This window comes from Pristiophorus japonicus, chromosome 20 (genome assembly GCF_044704955.1).
Source record: "Pristiophorus japonicus isolate sPriJap1 chromosome 20, sPriJap1.hap1, whole genome shotgun sequence".
In the NCBI taxonomy this organism is placed as follows: domain Eukaryota; kingdom Metazoa; phylum Chordata; class Chondrichthyes; family Pristiophoridae; genus Pristiophorus; species Pristiophorus japonicus.
Window position 1 is genome coordinate 69,672,829 of NC_091996.1, and position 14,977 is coordinate 69,687,805.

General features: G+C 52.4%; 1 protein-coding gene across 1 annotated transcript in view; it reads left to right on the top strand.

Moving 5' to 3' along the window:
• The first annotated feature begins 769 nt into the window (after nucleotides 1-769).
• LOC139232759 (ectonucleoside triphosphate diphosphohydrolase 2-like) overlaps nucleotides 770-14,977 on the top strand; it is a 42,041-nt gene continuing 27,833 nt past the window's right edge. Inside the window, exon 1 of the mRNA XM_070863262.1 lies at nucleotides 770-883. Within this exon, the coding sequence (XP_070719363.1) occupies nucleotides 770-883 (114 nt within the window). The remainder of the gene's footprint in view (nucleotides 884-14,977) is intronic.

The following is a 14,977-nucleotide window of genomic DNA, read 5'->3' on the forward strand; positions in this document are numbered from 1 at the left end:
CCCTCCGACCATGCGGCACTCCCTCAGTAATGCCGCTCCGACAGTGCAGCGTCCCTCTGACAATGCAGCACTCCCTCAGTACAGCCCCTCCAACAGTGCAACACTCTCTCAGTACTGCCCCTCCGACAGTGCAGTGCTCCCTCAGTACTGTCCCTCCGACAGTGCAGCGCTCCCTCAGTACTGTCCCTCCGACAGTGCAGCGCTCCCTCAGTACTGTCCCTCCGACAGTGCAGCGCTCCCTCAGTACTGCATCCTCGCTGCAGTGAATGATAAACATGTAGAGCGGAGGGCAAGTCGGCTCTTGTACACGGTGTGACAGACACAAGTCGCTATTTTAAGTATGTGTGCGTGTGTCCGACGCCCTGGGCTGATTGGAGGATCCTGTTGGTATTAACCAATTTTGACAGACGTAGAATTAGACGTAGACTTGGCTGAGGTCCAGGGGTTGCCCGCGTGTTGTACGGAGCTGATCGGCAAGCCTGTCAGCGGGCAGGGCATCCCCGGGAGGTGGAGGAGAAAGGGCAGTACTCCCTGCTTCTCACCCTCACTGTGAGCGCAGCCCAGAGCCGCTGGCCACACTCGCAGTTGCTGGGTTGACAGCGGACAGGACGCGACTTGAGCGGCAGAGGGAGATCTGAGGAGTGCCGCGCGTTTACAGTCCGCATCCACTCGGCAGATGAATAGCCAACCCCTCTGTCGCTGGAACAAACCCTGAGAAGCTCACTGCACAGCCGTCTCTCCGCGCTTCCGCCCCGGACTGAACTCCACCATGCCTGGCCTCTATCACCTCCTCATCTCGGTGGCACTCGGCATTTTGGGAGTGCTGGGTATCATCCTGCTGTGTGCAACAACCCGGGAGCTGGAACGCTCTCCGTCCAACAAGGTGAGCTTTTCCACTCCCCTTTTTGTCTCTGGGAAAGGCGGTGGCACCGCGCCTGGCTCCGTGCACCTCTCCACTTGGGGAGAGGTTGGCAGCTCCAAGTCTGACAGTTCTGCGGATAGGGATTCCCTCAGCTTTCAGCTCATCACTAGTCTGAAGGGTAATTGCATTCCTGAAATGCGTTGTTAGCAACACAACTCCTACCCGGAGAGTCCAGCGTTTATTGTCCAGTGTTTATTGAGTCCAGCGTTTATTGTCGTGTTTATTGAGTCCAGCGTTTATTATCCCACGTTTATTGTCCCGCGTACATTGTCCAGCGTTTATTGAGTCCAGTGTTTATTGTCCAGCATTTATTGTCCAGTGTTTAGTGTCCAGTGTTTATTGAGTTCAGTATTTATTGTCCAGCGTTTATTGTCCAGCTTTTATTAAATCCAGTGTTTATTGTCCCGCGTTCATTGTCCAGCGTTTATAGAAACATAGAAAATAGGTGCAGGAGTAGGCCATTCAGCCCTTCTAGCCTGCACTGCCATTCAATGAGTTCATGGCTGAACATGCAACTTCAGTACCCCATTCCTGCTTTCTCGCCATACCCCTTGATTCCCCTAGTAGTAAGGACTTCATCTAACTCCCTTTTGAATATATTTAGTGAATTGGCCTCAACTACTTTCTGTGGTAGAGAATTCCACAGGTTCACCAGTCTCTGGGTGAAAAAGTTTCTCCTCATCTCGGTCCTAAATGGCTTACCCCTTATCCTTAGACTGTGACCCCTGGTTCTGGATTTCCCCAACATTGGGAACATTCTTCCTGCATCTAACCTGTCTAAACCCGTCAGAATTTTAAATGTTTCTATGAGGTCCCCTCTCATTCTTCTGAACTCCAGTGAATACAAGTTCTTGTCCAGCGTTTATTGAGTCCAGCGTGTATTGTCAAGTATTTGTTGTCCAGTGTGTTATACTGTTTAAAATAACTGGGCCGATTTCTAAGTCAACCCTGGACTCTAAGCCAGCCACTTCAGTATCAGGGAGAACTCTGTTTCTCTCTCCACAGATGCTGCCTGACCTGCTGAGCATTTCCAGCATTTTTGTTTTATTTTTGTATTAGGGGTTGAAAGTACAGTCCCCACCACTTAAAGGCTCAATTTTCCCCCAAAGCAATTTTTTGGCATACTTGAAGAGTTACGGCAAGTTATTGTAGCCCAAGTACATCAAAAAAAATGTGTTATAAGTTTCCCCGTAGGATCTCTTCACTTTGGCGTGGCCTAACCGAGTGGTGTGAAGCCTGGATCTGCGCCAAAAAGATCGGGCTGCCATTGGTAACCAGTGAGTTCTCCTGTCTGCCAGTGAGTTCTGTCAGTTCTCCTGCCTTCCCCTATCCCTGGCCGAGTGGCCTCCCAGTCCGCTCTCCCGCCCCTAGCCCAGGCCGAGTGGTCTCCTCCCTCCCGGTCAAAGGCTTCCCCCCATCCTCTCTTCCTCCCCCATCTCTTTCTCCCCGTCTCATACCTTTCTTGCTGCTGCTGTCCGGGTATCCGCTGCACTTACCTGGGCCGATTTCCTTACCAGCGCCGATTTCTTTTAACTCTCCACAAGGGTTTTCTCAAGTGGTCACATATGCTGGCCTAAGTAGAAATGGAATAACTATTAGCTGGCCAAAGTTGCCTAAATGGCCAGAACTGGCGTAGCGCCCCCTTTTGAGAAAAAAAACGAACCTAAAAAAATCGCAACTGTGAGTTATGCTGGTGCAAATTGATTGGCGAAACTGGGGATTTTTAAGTTAGGCCAGAAAAAGCAGCCTACTCCAAAAAAACGAGCAACTCTTGGGAAAATTGAGCCCAATATATCCACATTTAAAACAGTCAGTCAGTTATATTGGCAATAATCATGAACCAATTGCATAACATCAATTTCAAAGTTGCTAGTTATTGCGTCTTAAGCTCTCTGTTTATTTCAGGCAGAAATAGCTGCCCTTAGTCACTAGTTCGCACCTCACTAAGGTGCATTGAATGCAAGAACAAACATAAGTAAATAGCACCTCATTAATGTTACAGTTTGAACTAACCACTGACTACAGTTAACATCAAGCTAGTTGCAGTGCGCCTCCTCGCGCGAGTGCAGGGCCCAGAAGAGGTGAGGGCCCAGGGGCAGCACGGGCCAGCCCACACTGCGATATGTGTGTGCACTAGGTCCGTGCAGCAGAGCTGGTCTCCAGTCATCCTGGTTAACCCTGGCCACTGGACCAAGGCCTAGCTCTGTCAAGCCTGTGTCGTGGCTGTCGTGCAACGGCCACCACACATTAAAAAAATCCACACACAGGCATCTTCCACCCTTCAGGATGTAGTTCGGGACCTGGAATATTAGGTCCTTCATTGAAACACCTGTGAACTCATTCCTTTTTGGCATGGAAGCAAGTCATTCTCGTTTCGAGGGACTGCCGAAGAAGAATTGTCCAGTGTTTATTGTCCAGCCTTTATTGTCCAGTGTTTATTGTCCAGCCTTTATTGTCCAGTGTTTATTGTCCAGCCTTTATTGTCCAGCCTTTATTGTCCAGCCTTTATTGTCCAGCCTTTATTGTCCAGTGTTTATTGTCCAGCCTTTATTGTCCAGTGTTTATTGTCCAGCCTTTATTGTCCAGTGTTTATTGTCCAGCCTTTATTGTCCACTGTTTATTGTCCAGCCTTTATTGTCCAGTGTTTATTGTCCAGCCTTTATTGTCCAGTGTTTATTGTCCAGCCTTTATTGTCCAGCCTTTATTGTCCAGCCTTTATTGTCCAGTGTTTATTGTCCAGCCTTTATTGTCCAGCCTTTATTGTCCAGCCTTTATTGTCCAGCCTTTATTGTCCAGCCTTTATTGCCCAGCGTTTATTGTCCAGCCTTTATTGTCCAGTGTTTATTGTCCAGCCTTTATTGTCCAGCCTTTATTGTCCAGCCTTTATTGTCCAGCCTTTATTGCCCAGCCTTTATTGTCCAGCCTTTATTGTCCAGCCTTTATTGTCCAGCCTTTATTGTCCAGCCTTTATTGTCCAGCCTTTATTGTCCAGCCTTTATTGTGCAGCGTTTATTGCCCAGCCTTTATTGCCCAGTGTTTATTGTCCAGCCTTTATTGCCCAGCGTTTATTGTCCAGCCTTTATTGTCCAGCCTTTATTGTCCAGCCTTTATTGTCCAGCCTTTATTGTCCAGCCTTTATTGTCCAGCCTTTATTGTGCAGCGTTTATTGCCCAGCCTTTATTGCCCAGCGTTTATTGCCCAGCCTTTATTGCCCAGCGTTTATTGCCCAGCCTTTATTGCCCAGCGTTTATTGCCCAGCGTTTATTGCCCAGCGTTTATTGTCCAGCCTTTATTGTCCAGCCTTTATTGTCCAGCCTTTATTGTCCAGCCTTTATTGCCCAGCGTTTATTGTCCAGTGTTTATTGTCCAGCCTTTATTGCCCAGCGTTTATTGCCCAGCCTTTATTGCCCAGCGTTTATTGCCCAGCCTTTATTGTCCAGTGTTTATTGTCCAGCCATTATTGTCCAGTGTTTATTGTCCAGCCTTTATTGTCCAGCCTTTATTGTCCAGCCTTTATTGTCCAGCCTTTATTGTCCAGCCTTTATTGTCCAGTGTTTATTGTCCAGCCATTATTGTCCAGTGTTTATTGTCCAGCGTTTATTGCCCAGCCTTTATTGTCCAGTGTTTATTGTCCAGCCTTTATTGTCCAGCCTTTATTGTCCAGCCTTTATTGTCCAGCCTTTATTGTCCAGCCTTTATTGTCCAGTGTTTATTGTCCAGCCATTATTGTCCAGCCTTTATTGTCCAGCCTTTATTGTCCAGCCTTTATTGTCCAGCCTTTATTGTCCAGTGTTTATTGTCCAGCCTTTATTGTCCAGCCTTTATTGCCCAGCGTTTATTGCCCAGCCTTTATTGTCCAGTGTTTATTGTCCAGCCTTTATTGCCCAGCGTTTATTGTCCAGCCTTTATTGTCCAGTGTTTATTGTCCAGCCTTTATTGTCCAGCCTTTATTGTCCAGCCTTTATTGCCCAGCGTTTATTGTCCAGTGTTTATTGTCCAGCCTTTATTGTCCAGCCTTTATTGTCCAGCCTTTATTGTCCAGCCTTTATTGCCCAGCCTTTATTGCCCAGCCTTTATTGTCCAGTGTTTATTGTCCAGCCATTATTGTCCAGCCTTTATTGCCCAGCGTTTATTGTCCAGCCTTTATTGTCCAGTGTTTATTGTCCAGCCTTTATTGCCCAGCGTTTATTGTCCAGCCTTTATTGCCCAGCGTTTATTGTCCAGCCTTTATTGTCCAGCCTTTATTGTCCAGCCTTTATTGCCCAGCGTTTATTGTCCAGTGTTTATTGTCCAGCCTTTATTGTCCAGCCTTTATTGTCCAGCCTTTATTGTCCAGCCTTTATTGCCCAGCCTTTATTGTCCAGCCTTTATTGTCCAGCCTTTATTGTCCAGCCTTTATTGTCCAGCCTTTATTGTCCAGCCTTTATTGTCCAGCCTTTATTGCCCAGCCTTTATTGCCCAGCCTTTATTGCCCAGCCTTTATTGTCCAGCCTTTATTGTCCAGCCTTTATTGCCCAGCCTTTATTGCCCAGCCTTTATTGTCCAGCCTTTATTGCCCAGCCTTTATTGCCCAGCCTTTATTGTCCAGCCTTTATTGCCCGGCCTTTATTGCCCAGCCTTTATTGTCCAGCCTTTATTGCCCGGCCTTTATTGAGTCCAGCGTTTTATTGAGTCCAGCGTTTTATTGAGTCCAGCGTTTTATTGTCCATTGTTTATTGAGTCCAGTGTTTATTGAGTCCAGCATGGTGGACAGGGTTTTTAACATAAAAATGTATGATTAAATTTAATTTTTAGATGTTTTAAAACTGTTACTCTGGCAAAAGTAAGCTATACGCCTGCTTTCACCAGACGTAAAAGTTTGAAGAACATTGGCTGGGCATGAGTTGGGCAAATAGCGCAATCTCTCCCATGCGGATGTCCTTCTCCCGGGGATGCGGAGGATCTGTCAAGAGAAATCTTGATAGATCGGAAAAGCCAGTTTTTGGCGAATGCGCATCGCGCCCTGAGAACCGGCTTTTGCAAGGCCTCGCCGGGTCCATGCGTACTCCATATGGATCCGGCGAGGCCGGAATTTTTGGCACATTATTGAATCGCCGTCCTTTCAGACAGTGCATTCCAGATCTCAACAACTCCCCTCAGCTCTGCCCCCCGCAATTCCTTTGCCAATGACGTGAAATCTGTGCCCTCTGGTTACCGTGCATCCTGTAAGTGGAAACAGGTCCTCCTTATTTACTTAATCAAAGCCCTTCATAATTTGGAACACCTCGAATAAATCTCCCCTGAACCTTCTCTGCTCTAAAGAGAACCATCCCAGCTTCTCCATTACCTGCAGCTCATCCATAATGAATGACCTCTTGACTTGGGGGTGATTGGCAGACAGTGGTGTATTCAGGTGCATGGGAGAGGAGGGACTGAAGGAAAAGTGAATGGAGAGGAAAAATAATGAATGCGATAACACTGAGGTACAGTTCATTCGCGTGGGTGTCACACAAAAGATGTAGAAAGGAAATTTTTTAATGAACTGGAGCTGATTGTTTACATCCAACATTTCCTTCTGTTGAAAGAGCACTGAGTAACACGCCGAGCTCTGGGGGCAGGGATGGCTGACCATCATTACCGAGCAGTGGCCATCGGTCACACGGTGCAGTGAGGTTGGTGTGCTGAACCGCGGTTAGGGCACTGGGGCAACGCTGGTAGTCTGCAGGAGCCACTGGGCTTGAAACTTAAAGTACAGCAACACCATTCTACCAGCCATGCAATAAAACACACTGCGGGGAAAGTACAATCATTGCACAAACCCTTTCTACAAGGGATGAGAGAAATTATATTTTCTAATCATTTCACATTGGATGCCACGAAATACCAACTGGGCTGAACAACAACAGGGACAAAAACTTGTATTTCTATAGCGCCCCTAATGCAGTAAAACATCCCATGCCACTTCACAGAAGAGTTCGAAAACCTGCGATCACACCTGTACCCAACGCCCGATCACACCTGTACCCAACGCCCGATCACACCTGTACCCAACGCCCGATCACACCTTTACCCAAAGCCCGATCACACCTGTACCCAACGCCCGATCACACCTGTACCCAACACCCGATCACACCTGCACCAAACCCCCGATCACACCTGTACCCAATGCCCGATCACACCTGTACCCAACGCCCGATCACACCTGTACCCAACGCCCGATCACACCTGTACCCAACGCCCGATCACACCTGTACCCAACCCCCCATCACACCTGTACCCAACGCCCGATCACATCAATACCCAACCCCCGATCACACCTGTACCCAACGCCCGATCACACCTGTACCCAACGCCCGATCACACCTGTACCCAACGCCCGATCACACCTGTACCCAACGCCCGATCACACCTGTACCCAACCCCCGATCACACCTGTACCCAACCCCCGATCACACCTGTACCCAACCCCCGATCACAGCTGTACCCAACGCCCGATCACACCTGTACCCAACCCCCGATCACACCTATACCCAACGCCCGATCACACCTGTACCCAACGCCCGATCACACCTGTACCCAACGCCCGATCACAACTGGACCCAACCCCCGATCACACCTGTACCCAACCCCCGATCACACCTGTACCCAACGCCCGATCACACCTGTACCCAACGCCCGATCACACCTGTACCCAACGCACGATCACACCTGTACCCAACCCCCGATCACACCTGCACCAAACCCCCGATCACACCTGTACCCAACGCCCGATCACAACTGTACCCAACCCCCGATCACACCTGTACCCAACGCCCGATCACACCTGTACCCAACCCCCGATCACACCTGCACCAAACCCCCGATCACACCTGTACCCAACGCCCGATCACAACTGTACCCAACCCCCGATCACACCTGTACCCAACCCCCGATCACACCTGTACCCAAAGCCCGATCACACCTGTACCCAACGCCCGATCACACCTGTACCCAACACCCGATCACACCTGCACCAAACCTCCGATCACACCTGTACCAAACCCCCGATCACACCTGTACCCAACGCCCGATCACACCTGTACCAAACCTCCGATCACACCTGTACCAAATCCCCGATCACACCTGCACCAAACCCCCGATCACACCTGTACCCAACGCCCGATCACACCAGTACCCAACGCCCGATCACACCTGTACCCAACGCCCGATCACACCTGCACCAAACCTCCGATCACACCTGTACCAAACCCACGATCACACCTGTACCCAACGCCCGATCACACCAGTACCCAACGCCCGATCACACCTGTACCCAATGCCCGATCACACCTGTACCCAACACCCGATCACAGCTGTACCCAATGCCCGATCACACCTGTACCAAACCTCCGATCACACCTGTACCCAACACCCGAACACAGCTGTACCCAACCCCCGATCACACCTGTACCCAACACCCGATCACACCTGTACCCAATGCCCGATCACACCTGTACCCAACGCCCGATCACAGCTGTACCCAATCACACCTGTACCCAACACCCGATCACACCTGTACCCAACGCCCGATCACACCTGGAGCAAACCCCCGATCACACCTGTACCCAACACCCGATCACACCTGTACCCAATCACAACTGTACCCAACCCCCGATCACACCTGTACCCAACACCCGATCACACCTGTACCCAATCACAACTGTACCCAACCCCCGATCACACCTGTACCCAACGCCCGATCACAGCTGTACCCAATCACAACTGTACCCAACCCCCGATCACACCTGTACCCAACGCCCGATCACACCTGTACCCAACGCCCGATCACACCTGTACCCAACGCCCGATCACACCTGTACCCAACACCCAATCACAGCTGTACCCAATGCCCGATCACACCTGTACCAAACCTCCGATCACACCTGTACCCAACACCCGATCACAGCTGTACCCAACCCCCGATCACACCTGTACCCAACACCCGATCACACCTGTACCCAATGCCCGATCACACCTGTACCCAACGCCCGATCACACCTGTACCCAACGCCCGATCACAGCTGGACCCAATCACACCTGTACCCAACACCCGATCACACCTGTACCCAACGCCCGATCACACCTGTAGCAAACCCCCGATCACACCTGTACCCAACACCCGATCACACCTGTACCCAATCACAACTGTACCCAACCCCCGAACACACCTGTACCCAACGCCCGATCACACCTGTACCCAACCCCCGATCACACCTGTACCCAACGCCCGATCACACCTGTACCCAACGCCCGATCACACCTGTACCCAACACCCGATCACAGCTGTACCCAATGCCCGATCACACCTGTACCAAACCTCCGATCACACCTGTAACCAACACCCGATCACAGCTGTACCCAACCCCCGATCACGCCTGTACCCAACACCCGATCACACCTGTACCCAACGCCCGATCACACCTGTACCAAACCCCCGATCACACCTGTACCAAACCCCCGATCACAACGGTACCCAACGCCAGATCACACCTGTACCCAACGCCCGATCACACCTGTACCCAACGCCCAATCACACCTGTACCCAACGCCCAATCACACCTGTACCCAACGCCAGATCACACCTGTACCCAACGCCCGATCACACCTGTACCAAACCCCTGATCACACCTGTAACAAACCCCCGATCACACCTGTACCCAACGCCCGATCACACCTGTACCCAACGCCAGATCACACCTGTACCCAACGCCCGATCACACCTGTACCCAACGCCCGATCACACCTGTACCCAACCCCCGATCACACCTGTACCCAACCCCCGATCACACCTGTACCCAACGCCAGATCACACCTGTACCCAACGCCCGATCACACCTGTACCAAACCCCGGATCACACCTGTACCCAATGCCAGATCACACCTGTACCCAACGCCCGATCACAGCTGTACCCAATCACACCTGTACCCAACACCCGATCACACCTGTACCCAACGCCCGATCACACCTGTACCCAACGCCAGATCACACCTGTACCCAACGCCCGATCACACCTGTACCAAACCCCCGATCACACCTGTACCAAACCCCCGATCACACCTGTACCCAACGCCAGATCACACCTGTACCCAACGCCCGATCACACCTGTACCCAACGCCAACGCCAGATCACACCTGTACCCAATGCCAGATCACACCTGTACCCAACGCCCGATCACAGCTGTACCCAATCACACCTGTACCCAACACCCGATCACACCTGTACCCAACACCCGATCACAGCTGTACCCAATCACACCTGTACCCAACACCCGATCACACCTGTACCCAACGCCCGATCACACCTGTACCCAACGCCAGATCACACCTGTACCCAACGCCCGATCACACCTGTACCCAACGCCCGATCACACCTGTACCAAACTCCCCGACCACACCTGTATCAACCCCCAGATCACACCTGCACCCAACCCCCGATCACACCTGTACCTAACCCCCGATCACACCTATACCAAACCCCTGATCACACGTGTACCAACCCCCAGATCACACCTGAACCCAACCCCCGATCACACCTGTACCAAACCCCTGATCACACCTGTACCCAAATCCCCGACCACACCTGTACCAACCCCCAGATCACACCTGCACCCAACCCCCGATCACACCTGTACCAAACCCCCCGATCACACCTGTACCAAACCCCCCGATCACACCTATACCAAACCTCCCTATCACACCTCTAACCAACCTCCGATCACACCTGTACCAAACCCCCCGATCACACCTGTACCAAACCCCCCGATCACACCTCTAACCAACGCCCGATCACACCTGTACCAAACCCCCGATCACACATGTACCAAACGCCCGATCATATCTGTACCCAAACCCCCCAATCACACCTATACTAAACCCCCCGATCACACCTGTACAAAACCCCCCAATCACACCTGTACCAACCCCCCCGATAACAGCTGTACCAACCCCCGATCACACCTATACCAAACCTCCCTATCACACCTCTAACCAACGCCCGATCAAACCTGTACCAAACCCCCGATCACACCTGTACCAAACGCCCGATCATATCTGTACCCAAACCCCCCAATCACACCTATACTAAACCCCCCGATCACACCTGTACTAAACCCCCCGATCACACCTGTACTAAACCCCCCGATCACACCTGTACCAACCCCCCCGATCACACCTGTACCAACCCCCCCGATCACACCTGTACCAACCCCCCCGATCACACCTGTACCAACCCCCCCCCGATCACACCTGTACCAACCCCCCCAATCACACCTGTACAAACCACCCCATCACACCTGTACCGAACTCCCCGATAACACCTGTACCCTACCCCCCCCGATCACACCTGTACAAAACCCCCAATCACACCTGTACCCAATACCCGATCACACCTGTAGCCAACCCCCGTTCACACCTGCACCAAACCTCCTGATCACACCTGTAGCCAACCCCCGTTCACACCTGTACCGACACCCCGATCACAGCTGTACCAAACCCCTGATCATACCTGTACCCAACCCTCGATCCTACATGTACCAAACCCCCAATCACACCTGTACCAATTCCCCGATCACACCTGTACCCATCCCCTGATCACACCTGTACCAAATCCCCCGATCACACCTGTACCCATCCCCCGATCACACCTATACCAAACCCCTGATCACACGTGTACCAAACCCCTGATCACACCTGTACCAAACCCTCCGATCACACCTGTACCCAACCCCTGATCACACGTGTACCAAACCACCCGATCACACCTGTACCAAACTCCCCGATCACACCTGTACCCACCCCCCGATCACAACTGTACCAAACCCCCGATCACACCTATACCAAACCCCTGATCACACGTGTACCAAACCCCTGATCACACCTGTACCAAACACCCCGATCACACCTGTACCAAACTCCCGATCACACCTGTACCAAACCCCTGATCACACCTGTACAAAACCCCCCGATCACACCTGTACCAAACTCCCCGACCACACCTGTATCAACCCCCAGATCACACCTGCACCCAACCGCCGATCACACCTGTACCTAACCCCCGATCACACCTATACCAAACCCCTGATCACACGTGTACCAACCCCCAGATCACACCTGTACCCAACCCCCGATCACACCTGTACCAACCCCCGATCACACCTGTAGCCAACCCCAGTTCACACCTGTACCAAACCTCCTGATCACACCTGTAGCCAACTCCCGTTCACACCTGTACCAAACCTCCTGATCACACCTGTACCAAACCCCCGATCACACCTGTACCAAACCCCCGATCACACCTGCACCCAACCCCCGATCATACGTGTACCAAACCCCTGATCACACCTGTACCAAATTCCCCGATCACACCTGTATCCAAACCCCCGATCACACCTGTTCTCATACCCCCCGATCCCACCTGTACCAAACCCCCCGATCACACCTGTATCCAAACCCCCGATCACACCTGTTCTCATACTCCCCGATCACACCTGTATCCAAACCCCCGATCCCAACTCTACCCAAACCCCCGATCCCACCTGTACCCAAACCCCCGATCCCACCTGTACCCAAACCCCCGATCACACCTGTACCCAACCCCCCGATCACACCTGTAGCCAACCCCCGTTCACACCTGCACCAAACCTCCTGATCACACCTGTAGCCAACCCCCGTTCACACCTGTACCGACACCCCGATCACAGCTGTACCAAACCCCTGATCATACCTGTACCCAACCCTCGATCCTACGTGTACCAAACCCCCAATCACACCTGTACCAATCCCCCGATCACACCTGTACCCATCCCCTGATCACAACTGTACCAAACCCCTGATCACACCTGTACCAAACCCCCGATCACACCTATACCAAACCCCTGATCACACCTGTTCCAAACACCCCGATCACACCTGTACCAAACTCCCCGACCACACCTGTACCAACCCCCAGATCACACCTGTACCCAACCGCCGATCACACCTGTACCAACTCCCCGATCACACCTGTAGCCAACCCCAGTTCACACCTGTACCAAACCTCCTGATCACACCTGTAGCCAACCCCCGTTCACACCTGTACCAAACCGCCGATCACACCTGTACCAAACCCCCGATCACACCTGTACCCAACCCCCGATCATATGTGTACCAAACCCCTGATCACACCTGTACCAAATCCCCCGATCACACCTGTATCCAAACCCCCGATCACACCTGTTCTCATACCCCCCGATCCCACCTGTACCAAACCCCCCGATCACACCTGTATCCAAACCCCCGATCACACCTGTTCTCATACTCCCCGATCACACCTGTATCCAACCCCCCGATCCCAACTCTACCCAAACACCCGATCCCACCTGTACCCAAACCCCCGATCCCACCTGTACCCAAACCCCCGATCCCACCTGTACCCAAACCCCCGATCCCACCTGTACCCAACCCCCCGATCACACCTGTACCCAACCCCCCGTTCACACCTGTACCCAAACCCCCCGATCACACCTGTACCAAACCCCTGATCACACCTGCACCAAACCCCCCCGATCACAGCTGTACCTAACCCCTGATCACACCTGTACCAACACCCCAATCACAGCTGTACCAAACACCCGATCACAGCTGTGCAAACCCTCCGATCATACCTGTACCCAACCCCCGATTACACGTGTACCAAACCCCCCCATTCATCCTGTACCAAACCCCAAATCACACCTGTACCCAAACCCCCGACCACACCTGTACCAACCCCCAGATCAGACCTGCACCCAACCCACGATCACACCTGTACCTAACCCCCGATCACACCTGCACCAACCCCCAGATCACACCTGTACCCAACCCCCGATCACACCTGTACCAAACCCCCCAATCACACCTGTACCAACCCCCAGATCACACCTGTACCAACCCCCAGATCACACCTGTACCCAACCCCGATCACACCTGTACCAAACCCCCCGATCACACCTGTACCAAACCCCCCGATCACACCTATACCAAACCTCCCTATCACACCTCGAACCAACCTCCGAATACACCTGTACCAAACCCCCCGATCACACCTATACCAAACCTCCCTATCACACCTCTAACCAACGCCCGATCACACCTGTACCAAACCCCCGATCACACCTGTACCAAACGCCCGATCATATCTGTACCCAAACCCCCCAATCACACCTATACTAAACCCCCCGATCACACCTGTACTAAACCCCCCGATCACACCTGTACCAACCCCCCCGATAACACCTGTACCAACCCCCCCCCGATCACACCTGTACCAACCCCCCCCCGATCACACCTGCACCAAACTCCCCGATCACACCTGTACCCTACCCCCCGATCACACCTGTACCAAACTCCCCGATCACACCTGTACCCTACCCCCCGGTCACATCTGTACAAAACCCCCAATCACACCTGTACCCAATGCCCGATCACACCTGTACCCAACCCCTGATCACAGCTGTACCAAACCCCCGATCACACCTGTACCAAACCCCACGATTATTTCGGTACCCAAACCCCCCGATCACACCTGTACTAAACCCCCCCGATCATACCTGTACCCTACCCCCCGATCACACCTGTACAAAACCCCCAATCACACCTGTACCCAATGCCCGATCACACCTGTACCCAACGCCCGATCAGACCTGTACCAAACCCCCCGATCGCACCTGTACTAAACTCCCCGATCGCACCTGTACCCTACTCCCCGATCACACCTGTACCCTACCCCCCGATCACACCTGTACAAAACCCCCAATCACACCTGTACCCAATGCACGATCACACCTGTACCCAATGCCCGATCACACCTGTACCAACCCCCCGATCACACCTGTAGCCAACCCCAGTTCACACCTGTACCAAACCCACCGATCACACCTGTACCCAATGCCCGATCACACCTGTAGCCAACCCCCAGATCACACCAGTACCCAACCCCCGATCACACCTGTACCAAACCCCCCGATCACACCTGTACCAAACCCCCCGATCACACCTATACCAAACCTCCCTATCACACC